General features: G+C 42.1%; 1 protein-coding gene across 2 annotated transcripts in view; it reads right to left on the bottom strand.

The window, feature by feature from the left end:
* Positions 1 to 91: 91 nt before the first annotated feature.
* ptprna (protein tyrosine phosphatase receptor type Na) overlaps positions 92 to 17011 on the bottom strand; it is a 51324-nt gene continuing 34404 nt past the window's right edge. For both annotated transcript variants that reach the window (XM_063005359.1, XM_063005360.1), the window contains exons 13-23: positions 14245 to 14454; positions 10783 to 10995; positions 9454 to 9601; positions 8913 to 8986; positions 7934 to 8011; positions 7666 to 7785; positions 5990 to 6156; positions 5328 to 5381; positions 5159 to 5223; positions 2986 to 3059; positions 92 to 806 (exon numbers count right to left, since the gene is read on the bottom strand). In XM_063005359.1, coding sequence (XP_062861429.1) covers positions 735 to 806; positions 2986 to 3059; positions 5159 to 5223; positions 5328 to 5381; positions 5990 to 6156; positions 7666 to 7785; positions 7934 to 8011; positions 8913 to 8986; positions 9454 to 9601; positions 10783 to 10995; positions 14245 to 14454 — 1275 coding nt within the window. In that variant the 3' untranslated portion in view covers positions 92 to 734. The remainder of the gene's footprint in view (positions 807 to 2985; positions 3060 to 5158; positions 5224 to 5327; positions 5382 to 5989; positions 6157 to 7665; positions 7786 to 7933; positions 8012 to 8912; positions 8987 to 9453; positions 9602 to 10782; positions 10996 to 14244; positions 14455 to 17011) is intronic.

Genomic DNA, 17011 nt, shown 5'->3' with positions numbered 1-17011 from the left:
AATGCATTAAAAATGCTTTGGTAGAGGTAAAATGACCATAACTGTTGACGACCATGATGCCACAAAAGACGAGAACACAGAAACAGCACGCTGCTGTACCACATCACATTTAATTCAAAATAAAGTCAGATTTATAGGCATATATATATTTCTCTTTTTGTATAATTTTCCACACATTTGCTACAGGAATAAACAAATAGACTTAATGGATTATTTACAAGTATCACACAACGGAATGTTTCCACAATCATCGAGAACACGAGAACAAAAGCAAGCACGTTGAGTGATGCGTTCGACACCTTGCACTGGATGAACGATGGGCAATACATCTCTCTAAAAAGAGTCATCACATGTTCCAGTTTCCTCTCTGTGTGGACATATAATCACGTTTTCCTAAATAGGACTAGATGTGTTTTCATGATAAATTGTCTGTATTGGCAACATCAATTTCCAGAAAAAAACAGATATGCTAAAAGGCTCCGTGTGTATCAGTACCTGAAGCTCATGTAGTATTTTACAATGTCATCCTTCCAGCTTCATCCACAGTATATCACACACACACACACAGTGCTGCCTAGTAAATTTCATGTATTTCATGTTCATGTATCTGTAGTGTGTAAGGCCGTGGTTATGCATTAGAGGAAATCGTTAGCATGGTATTGTCCATGTAAATGCTTGGTGTGAGTGAGGGAGGGCAGGATGCATACTGACGTAGTGCCACGCAGTAGAATGGCTCACTGTGGAAGGGCTTTCAGGATGGCATTCACTTCCTCTGCCACAGCTGTGAGGGCAAACTCAAACTGGTCCTGTGAAGAGGGCAAAGAGAAGCATGTGTCATATACCTCTTATATTATTGCCATTTAATGAAGCCGGATCTCACTGTCTCATCTCACACTTTTTCCACCATCAGCTAGTGATTGATATTTAAATTAAGATGTATATGTCTCTCTCAAACACACACATCAACACCATGGGGGGGGGAAAGCAGGTGTGCAGACATTGTTGGGTGAGTTTAGTGTGAAGGAACTCCAAAGGCTTGCAAAAAGCCCCAACATCAACCACAATTATAAACCTTTGAGGTTAATTGGAATGCTGACTGCAATCCAATTCATCATCCAAATCATTCAACATTAGGGTCTGACCTTATGAATTTACTTTAACTAAATAGGCTCAAAAATCTGCCAAACAGTTAAAAAAATCATTAAAGCCACAAGTGGGGAGCTGCTCCAAATAAATGCCAAAAGTTTTGGAGTGGGGTGTTTAACAGGCTCATGGTCATGTGTCCACATACTTTTATATTGGATTATATAGTTTTTCTTATACATATATACACCGATCAGCTATAACATTAAAACCACCTCCGTGTTTCTACACTCACTGTCCATTTTATCAGCTTCACTTACCATATAGAAGCACTTTGTAGTTCTACAGTTACTGACTGTAGTCCATCTGTTTCTCTGCATGCTTTGTTACCCCCTTTCACGCTGTTCTTCAATGGTCAGGACCCCCACAGGACCACCACAGAGCAGGTATTATTTAGGTGGTGGATCATTCTCAGCACTGCAGTGACACTGACATGGTGGTGGTGTGTTAGTGTGTGTTGTGCTGGTATGAGTGGAGTTTTTAAATACCGTGTCCACTCACTGTCCACTCTATTAGACACTTCTACCTAGTTGGTCCACCTTATAGATGTAAAGTCAGAGACGATCGCTCATCTATTGCTGCTGTTTCAGTCGGTCATCTTCTAGACCTTCATCAGTGGTCACAGGACGCTGCCCACGGGGTGCTGTTGGCAGGATGTTTTTGGTTGGTGGACTATTCTCAGTCCAGCAGTGACAGTGAGGTGTTTAAAAACTCCATCAGCGCTGCTGTGTCTTATCCACTCATACCAGCACAACACACACTAACACACCACCACCATGTCGGTGTCAGTGCTAAGAATGATCCACCACCCAAATAATACCTGCTCTGTGGTGGTCCTGTGGGGGTCCTGACCATTGAACAACAGGGTGAAAGCGTGTTAAAAAGCATGTAGAGAAACAGATGGACTACAGTTAGTAATTGTAGAATTACAAAGTGCTTCTATATGGTAAGTGGAGCTGATAAAATGGACAGTGAGTGTAGAAACAAGGAGGTGGTCATAATGTTATGGCTGATCGGTGTATATACAGTACACTTACATATACAGAGATACATTCTCCCACACTCTCACAACACAGGAACATACTGCTAACAACTTAAAACGTCTCTTTTCAAACTGTGATATTGTGAGAAAGTTACAACACGTTTCTAGTCTGTAACTGACTCCTAAGAGCTTTAACAACTCAAGAAGTGTCACTGTCAGCAGTTCTAGAGCACATTTAATTAGAGCGTAATTTATTCTCTTGACTGTTTAAACCTTGTGCCATTGTTCAACAACCATAAGCTTGTTTATGCAGCTGTTTGACTAATGAACTTATTGATGCCTTCAAAGCAGAGGTAAGTTATAAAAATATCAAATATAAAAACATATACAGCATTTCCAGCTTTCAATTTCCAAATGTCCAGAAGGTCATTAGAAAATAGCAGTGAAGAACATCTGAAATGGTCAAGACAGGATCCGAAAGACCAATTAAACTCCCAGATTGATCTTTAAAACTTTCAGATCATCCTACAGTCCAGGTGAGCTACTTATACAAATATAATCTGCATAGAAAAGTCATCAAAATGAAACCTTCCCAGATCAACCTTTTCAAAAAGATGTCTGAATTACGCAAAACAACATCTAGAAAAGTCGGCGGCATTTCCAAAACAAGTTCTGTGGACTGTTGATTGGTTGTCAAACGTGGGGTTCAAACGTATGATTTGTGGTCGTGTTTACCTCTTTTCATTCACATAAAAACAATCAACAATATATGTTATGTGGCAAAGGTTGCCTAAGCGTTTGCATACAGCTGTATTTATTATATTTAGCCTACACATACAAAAATACTACACTGATTGTACCTTGGTGCGCACCATACTCGGCCTCTGATCACGGATGTGCTCCAGTGTTGCAGCAATATCGATCTCCTTAACACCTAAAAACACATCAGCACATTAGCATTGCAAACACAGTGAATCTCAGTGAGGTGTCACTCGCTACTCCTTTTCCACAAACAAGATGCCAGCGCTCATGGGGGCAGCTTAACAGGTTCATGCATATAAACAGCCCACTGCTGACGTCCAAGCACCTACATCTTTGCTCTTTTCTCCAGTGTCCTTTATTTATTCTCTTTCCAAAGGTATCTATGAATAGTGAATAAAACTAAAATACCCGATTATGTGTAAATCTCAGCACTGACAATGAAAACTCAACTCTGAAGTAACTGATATATTGATAATTGAAATGTGTGTGTTGACAAAGATTTGGCTGTAACATTTCTACAGCGGTACAGATTTATCAGTATAGCTGTGCCATAAAACCGCAGTGCTGCTTAATGCAAATGGACTGTACAGGAGTGCTTGATACATTTTACATGTGAGAAAAATCAGGCAGCATGGCAGAGAGGAGTGAGAACTCAACCCTGAAACTGTAGGTGTCTGTATGTTTGGATAAGTGTGAAATTATTGAGCCCTTTTTCTTAGAAATGGTTTTAGTTAAATTATAACTACTGGGCAAATTAAATTTCAAGTTCAATATACATTTAAAGATTAGTAATAGTATGTACAGGTTGAATAATTGTGACATGGCAGTCTAGCCAATATATCCTTCTACTCTTAAAATACTACATGATTTACTTTTATTATTTATTTGATGCATCAATGAACTAAAAGTGACTTGATTCAAAGCAAAATCTCAATCTGCATAAAAGTTTTAGAGTTATAACTCATTTTCTTCGTGGGGTTAAATATTTCTAATTGCAACTATAGGTGAAGGTGAACTTAAAAGCTGAACTTTATTAGTTTTGTTTCATTTAGGCCAATAAACAAATAAATGGAGCTGCAAACTTGGTTTTCTTTCCTGTTTCTCAAAACTGAGGAGACACTATTTTACACTAATTAATATAAAACTCGGGCGGCATGGTGGCTCGGTGGGTAGCACTGTTGCCTCACAGCAAGAAGGTCCTGGGATCGATCCCCAGGCGGAGTCCTTTCTGTGCGGAATTTGCATGTTCTCCCCGTGTCTGCGTGGGTTTCCTCCGGGAGCTCTGGTTTCCTCCCACAAGTCCAAAAGCATGCAGTCAGGATAATTGGACACACTGAATTGCCCTATAGGTGAATGTGTGTGTTTGCCCTGTGATGGACTGGTGCCCCCAGTCCCCCCCCCCCCCCCCACCCCTAATTGGATAAGCGGTGATATAAAACTGCTAAATAAACTGTAAGGACTGTTAATTCTTTAAAGTAACACTACTGTAAGTCACAGTGTGTCCTGTCAGCTTTGTTAACCAATAAACAAATAAGAACAGATAAACGCTACAGCGCTATATATTAGTTTCAATAACCTGCACATAATTCATATAAAATTTAAAAATGAAATGTAAACTGTGTGACCCACTAAGTCATGTAAAACACTGTCTCACTTTACATTATTTAACACAAAAACTTTGCACCCCACACCCACAACTTACAATGATTACTTTCGCCACAGCTAATCATTCATCCACATCCACATCCTGTCTTGGGACCAGCACTAAGGGTGGATAGATGTCCCCCGAAATGGCGAAGTTCATGTAACACCATGCGCCTTCTGTATTTGTGAGCCCAGCCTGGGATTTGAACCTTGCTGTTCTCAGCAGTGTGGCTCTTACTATTACGCCACACCAGCTCATTAGACGGTCACAAATACGATACGTAATAATACAAGGAAGGCACGTAAAAGAGCATTTATCATGTGTAGGTTAAAATGGGCAATTTATTTATCTGAATTTACCAGGGCAATTTCATTCACTTCATTTAACAATAAGACTTGTTTAATCAAGTGAATAAAGAAAAATATTAGCTCTGTAAATGTTTAGCAAAATGAGTTTTAGTTGTTCCCATCTCCTTTCTTAAAGCCAGACAAAAGCCCAAGGTAAAATTTACCTCACACAACTGTTTTTGTTTTTACCCTATTGATTATAGCTAGCCCTGGTATAATGTCAGTGGAACAGGAACCTGTGTGATAATAACTGATGTTTGGATTGTCTGTAGAACAAACCTTTGGCCATGCGGTTTAGGACCATGTCAATGAGGATGTAAGTTCCAGTTCTTCCAGTGCCATTACTACAAGAAACCACAACACAAATGATGGTCACAAATGAAATTTAATAATTAAGACAGTTGTGTTTGTTTCTATCAAGAATTAATGTGATGTTGCAGTTGTTTACCTGCAGTGCACGATGATGGGGCAGGACCGGCCTCGGTAGCACTTGTTCACCTTTCTGAAAGAAAGACGATCAGGTAAAGAGCAGGATTAACATGGTTTGAGAAGGTGGCATTTCAGCAGATACATGCTTTTATAATGAGATATGTCTTCATTTTGTCAGAATAAAGTGGCATTCATCATTATAAAAAGAGAAAGAGTGCAGGCGGAACAGCTTCCAGGTTAAGAGGAGAGAGGTAAAGGAAAAAAGAGGAGGAATAGGGGGAGGCGATGGAGCATCCTTTCAGCCTTGTTCCTGCTGCACTCACACCTACCAATGATCATTTTTGTGACTATGCAACTGGACCCAGATTACTAGCTGCAAACCACAAAAATGACACTGGGAGGTGTGTAACATTCAGGAGCCCACCGACCTCCACCAGGCAGAGAAAAAAGTGGGATAGAGTCAAGAGAGCGAGTAGGAAAGGGTCGAGGAGACTAGAGGATTGAGCGTCAACCAGGAATAACCCTAAGCACAAGGGGAATAAAGAAGAATGAACACATCGTCCAGGGTTTAACAGGGCTTGAGCAACACCAAAACAGGACCGTCATACGAAGAAAGAGAAATAGCAAGGATTGAGCTTTTAAATATTTGAATCCATAACAGGATTTGAGCTGCAGCAGTACCTGCGGAAGTCCAGCAGGGGGCGTGTGGAGGTGGGGATGCCGTTTGCAGGCCAGCTGAGCAGGTGGAACTGGGTCAGTGTGCGGGTCTCCTGCGTCTGCACATTTTTCAGGTAGAAGCTACGCACCAGGAAGTCCTTACACCAGATGTGCTCTGACACCAGGTTCACCTAGAGGCCACAAGGGAGTCCAGTTAGAGCTGTGACGTCTACATAGTACAGTCAAATAAGAAACGAGCATTCAACCACTTCGTTGTTGCTAAAAATTTTCCTTTTCCGGATGCTCCTGCATATTTAGGCACAGCAAGAAGGTCCTGGGTTTGGAGCAGTCCGGGTCCTTTCTGTGTGGAGTTTGCATGTTCTCCCCGTGTCTGTGTGGGTTTCCCCCGGAAGCTCCGGTTTCCTCCCACAGTACAAATTGGTGATACTAAATTGTCCATGACTGACAAATCTTGTGTAACCAGTAACTTCATGAATGTAGCCAAAGTGTGTAAAACATGACGTCAAAATCCTAATAAACTGTATATGTAGGGGTCCTCATACCAGACTTAAACACTTTAAAACAGTTTTAAAGCCAGATGCCCTTTCTGAACCTTACTATTTTTATTCAGGCTTGAGACTAGTGCACCTCATTATGACTAGGCTGTTTCGGCCACCCCAGCCATCCTCCACCTCAGACATTAGCAAAAACAAAAGGGAATGTATGCGTATGCATAATCAAACACCACAAATAATTGTTGTTTCTTTTCATTTTCATTAACTACTTTGTTCTTGTCAGGGTCGCGGCGGGTCTAATTTCACAGAAAAACACTGGACGAAAGGCAGGAACACACTGGACAGGGCGCTGCTGATTGTGATTGTTATTGTAGGCATTTAGTAAAAATGCCTGATTGTTAGCAAACCTAAATATTAAAATACATCCCAAGTACATAAGTATATATAATTTGTAGGGCTGGCTCGATACCACTTTTTTATGTCCGATACCAATACTGCAAATTGAGTATCTGCCCATATCGATACCAATCCGATACCGTCATTTCTCCTCTCAAACAACTAAGCAGTAATAATAAATAGCCTTGGCTTTATTTACATTAAGTGTTATTTACATTAAGCAACAGTATTGGATCGGATTACACGTTTTTTTTTCCTTCCGATATCCAATCCAGTGATTTGGGCCAATATCGGACCGATACCGGATCGGTGCCAGTCCTAATAATTTGTGACGTTTACGGCTTTCCTTCTACAGCAGTATCAGGTAATGAGACACGACTTGGGAGGAAAATGCATTTTTAAATATTTTTGAACTAATAAACCTTTTTTTAATTGAAATGTTTTTTAGTTTTTATTATTTGATGTAGTTTAGTGCATTGTATTGCCAAGTGCACATCATTTGGCTGTTTTAGGAAGCCAAACTAGCTCTGATGATTGGTGTGAACTACATTATGTGGGCAAAAAATAGGTATGCATTTACATTCAGGAGCATTTTCTGTTTGTATTTGAGTTTGTATTTGTTTAATTACAGCAATTATTGCACCAGTCATTGTTTTACACTGTGTACCACATTAATAAGCAGTTTTATTTTATTGTACCACATGATGCCATTAGCCAGTCAGTGTTCTCACTGATATGAACTAAAGATAGCAGAGCTGCACCTGAAATGAGTATGTGCAGTATGTTTACCTCATAGATGTTGTACAGAGACGATCCTTCATCAGGCCAGTAGCGCTCGCACTGCGGTTCTCCATCTTCCACCAGAGCTGTCATCATCACAATCACTGTACAGCCATTCTCCCATACCATCTACAACACACACACACACACACAAACACAGTGAGATAAAGGCTGCACACTAAAACTGGTCCTACAACTCATCCGTTATTAGTGAGTAAATGGTTACTGAAGAGAGCCATATAGGGAGTTATTTATTAACCACTGAACTGTTACTGACCTGCCAGAAGTCAGCGATGGTGTGCGGCAGGGGGCCTTGGGTAGCAATGTAAGCAGGCATGCGAGGGTCATGGTCAATCTGGGGAGCGAAAGAGTTATGGTTTTTAACAGGGCTGATGAATTAACTGAAGAAAATAGTAAAGTTTCTACCACTGTATGAGTTCTTTATCTCTGTGCTATAAATCAAGTGGCTGTCTAAGGTGAATATAACCAAACTGCCAGAAGTTGGTGTCCCAATTCCAGTTACCTGACCTAAACCCCACTGAAATGGCTGGGGTGAGCTAAAGGAGAGAGTCCACGAGAGGGTGTATAGTTACAGTAAATAATAATGGGGGTTTTTTTTGTTATATATTCTTTCTTTTTTATATTTTTTACTTTTTCACCCAGTAATGTTTGCTGTTGCCGCCTCCTACCCCAGATCATCAAGCGCACCCTACGACACGTGTGCCACCATGACCACTTCTTTTCACCAGCCAGAGGCAGGTCCCACAGAGCACAGTATTGCTCACGGAGCGCCACACACTGCCATCCACAATCAACCTTCCCTTGTGCAGGAGCCTCAACTGGCCCGCAGAGACTGTAATTGCAGAACTGATGAGGCATCCCTGCCCAACAATTCCCTCCCTGTTAGATACAGCCAATCGTCTACCTGTTTGGGCACCCAGGTGGTCAGCAAATATTCAAATGGTTCTCAATGGTGGTGGGTTAGAGCATTAGATCGCTGTGCCACCCAAGCACTACTAGCTGACTGAGACTCTAAACAAGTATGGTGTCTCAGTCATGCTGGAAAAAGCCAGCCAGACATAATAATATTAATAAGTGTATTATGGACTTTAAGGTTAATAATGCAGTATGTATTACTACTATACAATAGACCCCCAGCTGGTCGATAGCACTGCTGAGATTTGAACCCAGATCATCAGTGGTAGCACCTCAATAACATTATTTAAGAATCGTCTCTAAGCTTAAGTTCATCTTACAATAATGCTGGCGTTGATGTAGTCCTCTTTACTGGGGTTCGTCTCAGGCTTCAGCTTTACTCGGGAATGATCATCTTTAACGTAACACACAGAGAAAAGTAATGTTTACAATTAAAACCAGTGTAATGTGAAGGATTTTCATTAATGTGAGGTCAAACAAACACCACATAGCATGAAACTAATGGAATTCATGTTCAAACACTTGCGCAGTTTTTTTAACTGCTTGAGTTTACAGGTGCATTAAAGGTTCCCCATGTTAAATATAGGAGGAGTTTTACTAAAAGTGGCCTAAATGTCTGTTTTACCACTGCTTAATCCTGGTCAGGGTTGCTGTGGGTCTGATTTTGTTAGGCGAAAGGCAGGAAATACCCCAGAGAGGTCGCCAGACACACATTGACACTCAGACCCCGGACCGCCCCGCCTGGGGATCGAACCCAGGACCTTCTTGCTGTAAGGCGATAGTGCTACCCACTAAGCCACATATAATAATATTGTAGACTTATAATCTTTTTACAATTGAAAAGTCATAAGTGTGTCTTACAGGGCACAAAGTCAGGGTACCGATTCTTCTCAAGGTTAGCTTCACTCTGGGCAACAGAAACAGAACTGGGTTCAGCCTGATACGAGCACAAAGCCTCCCACTCCTTCAGCAAACGATCCTTGTTCTTCAGATGGTCCTCCATGTATGCCTGGACAGACAAGGTAATAGAATGTATTACATTTTAATTCAATATTCTTTTAGAGATAGTCGTATTTTAACTGCTGATGAGGTTAGGACCGATGAGGTTAGGTTTATGAGGCTCAACCTTAACGAAGAAACATACTGCATGTTATTATTATACAATTTGTTTACACAACGTCAAGCACAAGCGTTTATTTAGAGGGACAAATATGCAAATCCATTCCAATATTTCTTTAAGGAGAATTGTTTTTAAGCATTTCATTACTTCTCTCTTGTACTGGTTAACAAACTGGAGATCATCTGTTCATTTTTGCTCCTCAAAGACTCATGGATCACTCAGCCTTTCATGGATACTGCTTTTGTACCAAATCATGATTACAATCACCTGTTTAAAATTACATTTGTACTTATTACTCGGGGCAAGCCGTAGCCTAGTGGTTACGGTACTGAACTAGTAACCAGAAGATCGCTGGTTCAAGCCCCACCACTGCCAGATTGCTGCTGTTGGATCCTTACATTTTCAGCATTTAGCAGACGCTTTTATCCAAAGCAACTTACATGAGCTGAACATGATGAGCAATTGAGGGTTAAGGGCCTTGCTCAGGGACCCAACAGTGGCAACTTGTGGTGGGGCTTGAACCGGCAACCTTCTGTTTACTAGTCCAGTACCTTAACCAATGAGCTATCACTGCCTTGAGCAAGGCCCTTAACCCTTGTTATGTAATGTAATGTATTATTCGCCCTAAATTACCCCCGTCCCAACTTTTCTGGAATGTGTTACAGGCCTGAAATGCAGGGATGGATGTATATCAACAAATAAAATGAAGTTGACCAGACAAAACATAAAATATTTTGGGTTCGTACTGTCTGCACTGAAATAAGTCAAAGTAAATTTAAGCAACACTATTTTTTATTTGCATTTTTAATACTGTCCCAACTTTTTTGGAATGTGTTGCAGGCCTGAAATGGATGGGTGGATGTATATCAACAAATAAAATGAATCTGACCAGACAAAACATGAACATCTTGGGTTCGTGCTGTCCGCACTGAAATAGGTCAAGGTAAATTAAGAAACACTACTTTTTTATTTGCATTTTCCATACTGTCCCAACATTTTCTGATTTCGGGTTGTAAAACTGAAAGTGGCAGTTTCTCAGCTTCTATAAGTAAAATGGGAGGTTTCAGTACCAGTATCATGTGTCCAGTGGAGATGTCCATGTTGGACTGGGCAGGCTCTTCGCTCCACGATGGCGTGCTGCTGTGAGAGCTGGGACTGTGCTGTGGTCCGTCGCTAAACTGAGACGATACACTGCTCACTCGAGATGTGTCCGTCCCCCTCCGTCCACCCGGCTCTGGACGACTGAACGATGACTTTGCTGCCATGTGCTGGCGACACAGCTCCTAACGAACAGGAATGACAATATTTAATAGGTCGGTCCACCCTGCTTATACACATTGTTCCTTCCATGATTATTTGCTGAGTCATTGAAGGAATCTGTTGTAATTTGGTCTCGACAGGTTCATTACAGTATTTAAGGGTAAGATATATAGTGGGTGTGTTTATATTTTGTGCACTAATACACACATTTAAGGAATAATCCAGTACTGATCCAAGCTGATTTTTATCTACCACATCTTTATCCTATGTGTTGTTACCACAGACAAGAATCCACGTTTATAAATTCTGTTTATTTCACGCTTACCAACAATGCAAGACTGGAGGCAGTTGTTGGGGACGTTAGGAATGATTAATCTAAAACACATTTGTCTATTAGATGATATCGAAATAGGACATACATCTTCTAAGGTAGACGCTTGGGAAGCAGAGTGGTAAATCACGCTACATTTACATTTTGGCCATTTAGCAGACGCTTTTATCCAAAGTGACTTACAGTACTGTGACTGTATACAGTCTAAGAAATAGAGAGTTAAGGGCCCAACAGTGGCAACCTGGCAGTGGTGGGGCTTGAACCGGCAACCTTCTTATTACTGGTCTAGTACCCTAACTACTAGGCTACAGCTGCCCTAAATAAACCAATGCAGCTAGGATCCAAGGTTCAAGTCACCAGCAGTGCTTTTGGCTGTTCGGGCATCTACATACAGGGGGATGGGGGTGGTCAAGGACCCATGAAGGATTGGCGTCCTGTCTAGGTTGTGTCACCGCATTGCGCCCAGTGATTTCGGGGAAAATTGACCCAGCGTAACCCTGGCCAGGATACAGCAGGGGCAAAAGGTTGCGCATAATAAGGGCAGTTAAATAAGCGTGAGCGTGCATCAACTCCACACAACATAACTTCAAATTATACACAATCAATAATCAATAGTTTTCTTTTTAGATTTCACTTTAATGTCTTAAAGTTAGATCAAGTGGAATTACAAAGCTTTTACAATGTTCTCTGTTTATTTATTTGATAAAATAGTCCTTGACAGTTCATAGGTCTTAATCTTGATTCTGTGACAACCACCTCCACATGCTAATACACTAATAATCCTTTAATTATGAATATGTGTTAGATAAAATGTGTTCCTGTAGTCCAGGCCTAAATATGTATTACATGTGAACAATCGGCTGGCGCTTATGCACAATGGGGGTCGCCGTTTATCTCTGGTTAATGTTCTGCTGTTCTGTTCAAATCCATTTTGCTTCATATTTGGTTTAAAACGAGACTGGTACACTGGATCAACATTTACATTAGTGGCATTTAGCAGACGCTTTTATCCAAAGCGATTTACAGTTATGACTGAATACAATGAGGATTAAAGGTCTTCAGAGGCCCAACTGTGGCAACTTGACACCAGTGGGGCTTGAACAGGCAACATTTTGAATTACTAGTACAGGAACTTAACTGCTGAGCCACCACTTCCTTATAAACAATATAAAATGGTTTTATATTATTCATTCATTTTTGTCCCTGTGCAATCTAATACACACACACACACACACACACACACATACACACACACACACACACATTTACATTGTCAGCATTTAGCAGACCAAAGATCCAAAGCGAATTACATTATACAGTCTAAGAAACTGAGGGTTAAGGGCCTTGCTCAAGGGCCCAACAGTGGCAACCTGGAAGTGGCGGCATTTGAACCAGCAACCTTCTGCTCACTAGTCTAGTACCTTAACCGCTAGGCTACAACTGCCCCGTAACTGGACACACTCAGTGTCCAATTTGAGCTGCCAGTTCATTCCCTGCATGTTATTAGACAGGGAAAAAAAACAGCCTGTGACTGGAGCTAAATATCAAACCCAGGTCTATAGGACCCACGTTGCTATGCGGCACCCACTTTCCCAGCTGCGGCAACATGCTGTCCTTGGTCTTTTCACTCCTAAGTAAATTTCTTGGACCCATGCTACGACTATTTTTAACAGTGTCTGCACCGCATAGCTTAAAGGTCCTCCAGGGAAACAGTGGGAGCGAGACAGAAATACACCCTAGACAGGGCACTAACTCATTTAAAAAAAAACACTAACTTACACACATTTATTCCCTCGACACATAATGACAATAAAGCATCCAATCAATCTTCTGCTTGCATTTTTTGGGAAAGTGGGAGCAAGATTTTATATTGGCTATAAAGAACTAGTTACCAGGATGACCTACACCGCTTAAGAATGTGAAGAATGGATGGACAAGCAACATGTGATAATAATGTCTATACAAAGAACACAGCTGGATTAAGTCATCAAGAATGGCTAAAATATTGTCATTAATACTGGGATAGAAGAAAAACCAAGATTCTGATCCAAAAAAGGCTCACAATTTTACCAGCTCCACTTACCATATAGATGCACTGGTCAGGACCCCCATATGACCACCACAGAGCAGGTATTATTTAGGTGGTGGATGATTCTCAGCACGGCAGTGACACTGACATGGTGGTGGTGTGTTAGTGTGTGTTGTGCTGCTATGAGTGGATCAAACACAGCAGCGCTTAAATACCGTGTCCACTCACTGTCCACTCTATTAGACACTCCTACCTAGTCAGTCCACCTTGTAGATGTAAAGTCAGAGACGATCGCTCATCTATTGCTGCTGTTTGAGTTGGTCATCCTCTAGACCTTCATCAGTGGTCACAGGACGCTGCCCACGGGGCGCTGTTGGCTGGATATTTTTGGTTGGTGTACAATTCTCAGTCCAGCAGTGACAGTGAGGTGTATAAAAACTCTGATCCACTCATACCAGCACAACACACACTAACACACCACCACCATGTCAGTGTCACTGCAGTGCTGAGAATGATCCACCACCCAAATAATACCTGCTCTGTGGTGGTCCTGTGGGGGCCCTGACCATTGAAGAACAGGGTGAAAGAGGGCTAAAAAAGCATGCAGAGAAACAGATGGACTACAGTCAGTAATTGTGGAACTACAAAGTGCTTCTATATGGTAAGTGGAGCTGATAAAATGGACAGTGAGTTTAGAAACAAGGAGGTGGTTTTAATGTTATGGCTGATCGGTGTAACTGTATGTGTATAAGTGTGAGTAGCATGCATGTTCCTGCAGGACTTAGAGGTGATAACTGGAGGTTTCGATTTGATCATAAGCAGTGCTTTATCTATAATGTTTAAGAAACACGACCATAATGTATTATCATAATGATGTCTATAGTATTACTGACTGTTTATTGGCTCACTCACCTGGTAATCGAAGTGGGTCTCGGTGCCCGCCTCAGGACCGAGCCCTAACTTGCCAGACGCTAGCTGACGAGCATGGTGACGTAGACAAGCGATGGTTAAGGCGACCAGCACCACCACGCCCACACACGCCATGGCCACCAGGGTGAGGATGACACCACGTGAGCCATCGTTGATCCGTGTAGCCTGGGGAAGCCCTCTCCCGTCGCTTCTCTAGAAACACAGAGAGAAGAACGGAAGGAAGAATTATATATTTATAATTTTATTGCTTTTACTAATAAAATAGGTGGAAGAATCTGGAGAACAGAACAAACGTTTGTTGACGCAGAATACACAAAAACAAGTGCATTGTATGCCTGAGAAAACCCGGCTTGTTTACATTTATCCTGCCAGCCACATTACACTTCCAAATGAAAACATGGCATGACTCCCTGGGTAAATAGCTTAGACCTTAAGATACTATGCTTGCTGAAGAAAACACATCTGGCTGCAATTCTATTAGAATAAGCAATATTTTTCTTTTTTATGCACTTTCTTCCCATTTACCTCCCAATTTAGCGCAGTCAATTTGTCTTCCGCTGCTGAGGGATACCCGATTGCATCCTAGAAGAGCATGCCGCTGCCCACGCCTCTTCCGACACGTGTACAGCCCTCCTCTTCTGCACAGGTGTCTCTTCCGCCAATCAGGGTCCTTACACAGCATATGAAAATCCACCAACACATAGTCCGGTCATCCCGCCCTAGCAGATACGGTGGCCAATTAGTATCTGCTGCAGGCACTGCCAATTATGCCTGCCAGATGGTGCCCAGCTGACAGGTGGCAATGCCTAGTTTCAAACGAAGGAGTTCAGAATCTCTGCGCTGGTGTGCTAGCGGAACATCCTGCTGCACCACCTGGGCGCCCATTATTCGACTCATTTATTTATTTTCAGTAACAACTTTATCCCTTTTAAACATTTAACCATTTATTTGCTTACAGCTAGAAGTAGGAGGAGACTAGAGAGTCTGGACCAAACCCCATACAAAACCCATCGCAGACAGTGATGAAACCCAGGCCTCTAGGCGCAATATTGGTGTGTTGCACCCACACTACTGCTGGTTGATCATGCCACCCTATAAACTGTTTCATCCTGCTCTGGTGTAGCCTGAAAACACTGGGTGGGTGGCAGAAACTGGGGGCATTTTGGACCCATTTTCTCACACACAGGGGTGATTTAGAGCAGCCAATCCACCTTTTGCATGTTATGGGTGGTGGTAGGAAACCTGAATGCCCAGAGAAAACCCATGCAGACATTGGGAGAACAATACGCGTGAAACCCAGGTCTGCAGGACTCATTTTGCTTTGCAGCACCCGCTTTAGCAGCTTCATCACTGCGCCTCCTGTAATGTACTAAAATATTTTAATTAGGCTTCTACAATTAATCTGTTTAGCTGCATCGGCGCACAGAGTGTCGTTCAGCACGTTTGGAGAAAGACTTTGATGTCGAACGGGAGCTCACAAAATAAAACGAACAGTCATTTGCTCTCAGAACCGCCATTAGAAATGAAGTGATTATTCACCACTGCGTGGGGAAGTCAGAGGCCTAATCGAGCATGTCTGTTACAGCAGTGCAGAGGAGGAGAGGGCACACAAGCGGGTGCTTTCGGGTGGTCTCGTTGGCACTTTTAGCAAAGCGAAACCCCCCCACACACACACACACTCTCGCTCTGTGGCTCTTTCGTCTCTGTTTTTGTTTGCTTAAACAAGCTGGATGTCACCGCCATCATCAACGACTAATTACTCGGGCAACCCACACACACGCTGCCACGTGCCGGCCCTCACATAATTACCTGCCCACTCTTTTCTTAATTAACAAGTAAACAATTAGGGAAACCCCTCCCTTCTTAAAAGCAGGGGTAATTAGCAGCGATCGTCCTCTCGCTCGTTCACTCCCAGTCATTTACTCTCACTCTCACTCTGCCAGCGCAGTCTGTGTATCCGTGACTCTCGGCTCATTTTACGAGGACAGAAGAATGGGCACAAAAGGAGAGGGAGTATCAGGCATTCGGGCCTTGAGCCTCCAAACTCGCCTGTTGATGTTGCCATGGCATCTGGGAGCCTCGGCAGGGGAGGACCGGTCCCGCTGCTGCCATGGCAACAAGAGAAAGCTCAGAGTAATCGACGACCGTGGTCGAGGACCAAAGTGAGAGAGAAACTGAAATACAGAACGAACACGAGAGAGCGGGAAAGAACGAGGGGATAAAGATCAATGATGTATCAAACAGAATTTATTTCCAAATTAGAAATGTACCTGCTGTACGATGGACAAAATAACAGAGAGATTGTGTTTGTATGGGCAGCTCAATCTAAAATGTATTAAATGACTGATATTGTGAATTAGTGTTTTTTCTTTATGTATTATTTATATTATTATTGCAGCTGCACATGGTGTCGCCTCACAGCAAGAAGTGCTGATTCCCTGGCCAGGCGACCAGGGTCCTTTCTGTGTGAGGTTTGCATGTTCTTCGTGTGTCTGCGTGGGTTTCATCCGGGTGCTTCGGTTTCCTCCCACAAGTCCAAAAATGTGCAGTCAGGTTAATTGAAAATACTGAAATTTGGGGTTCAAACATCCAATATATTTAAAACTATTTATAAATAGTTTATTCTTTATGTATTTTTATTATCATTATTATTATTATTATTGCAGCTGCACATGGTGTCGCCTCACAGAAAGAGAGGCCTGGGATCAATTCCCCGGCTTGGCGGCCAAGGTCCTTGCTGTGTGAGGTT

This window comes from Trichomycterus rosablanca, chromosome 12 (assembly GCF_030014385.1).
Source record: "Trichomycterus rosablanca isolate fTriRos1 chromosome 12, fTriRos1.hap1, whole genome shotgun sequence".
In the NCBI taxonomy this organism is placed as follows: domain Eukaryota; kingdom Metazoa; phylum Chordata; class Actinopteri; order Siluriformes; family Trichomycteridae; genus Trichomycterus; species Trichomycterus rosablanca.
The sequence above is the reverse complement of the archived record's forward strand: the minus strand, read 5'-3'. Positions and strand labels throughout refer to the sequence as shown.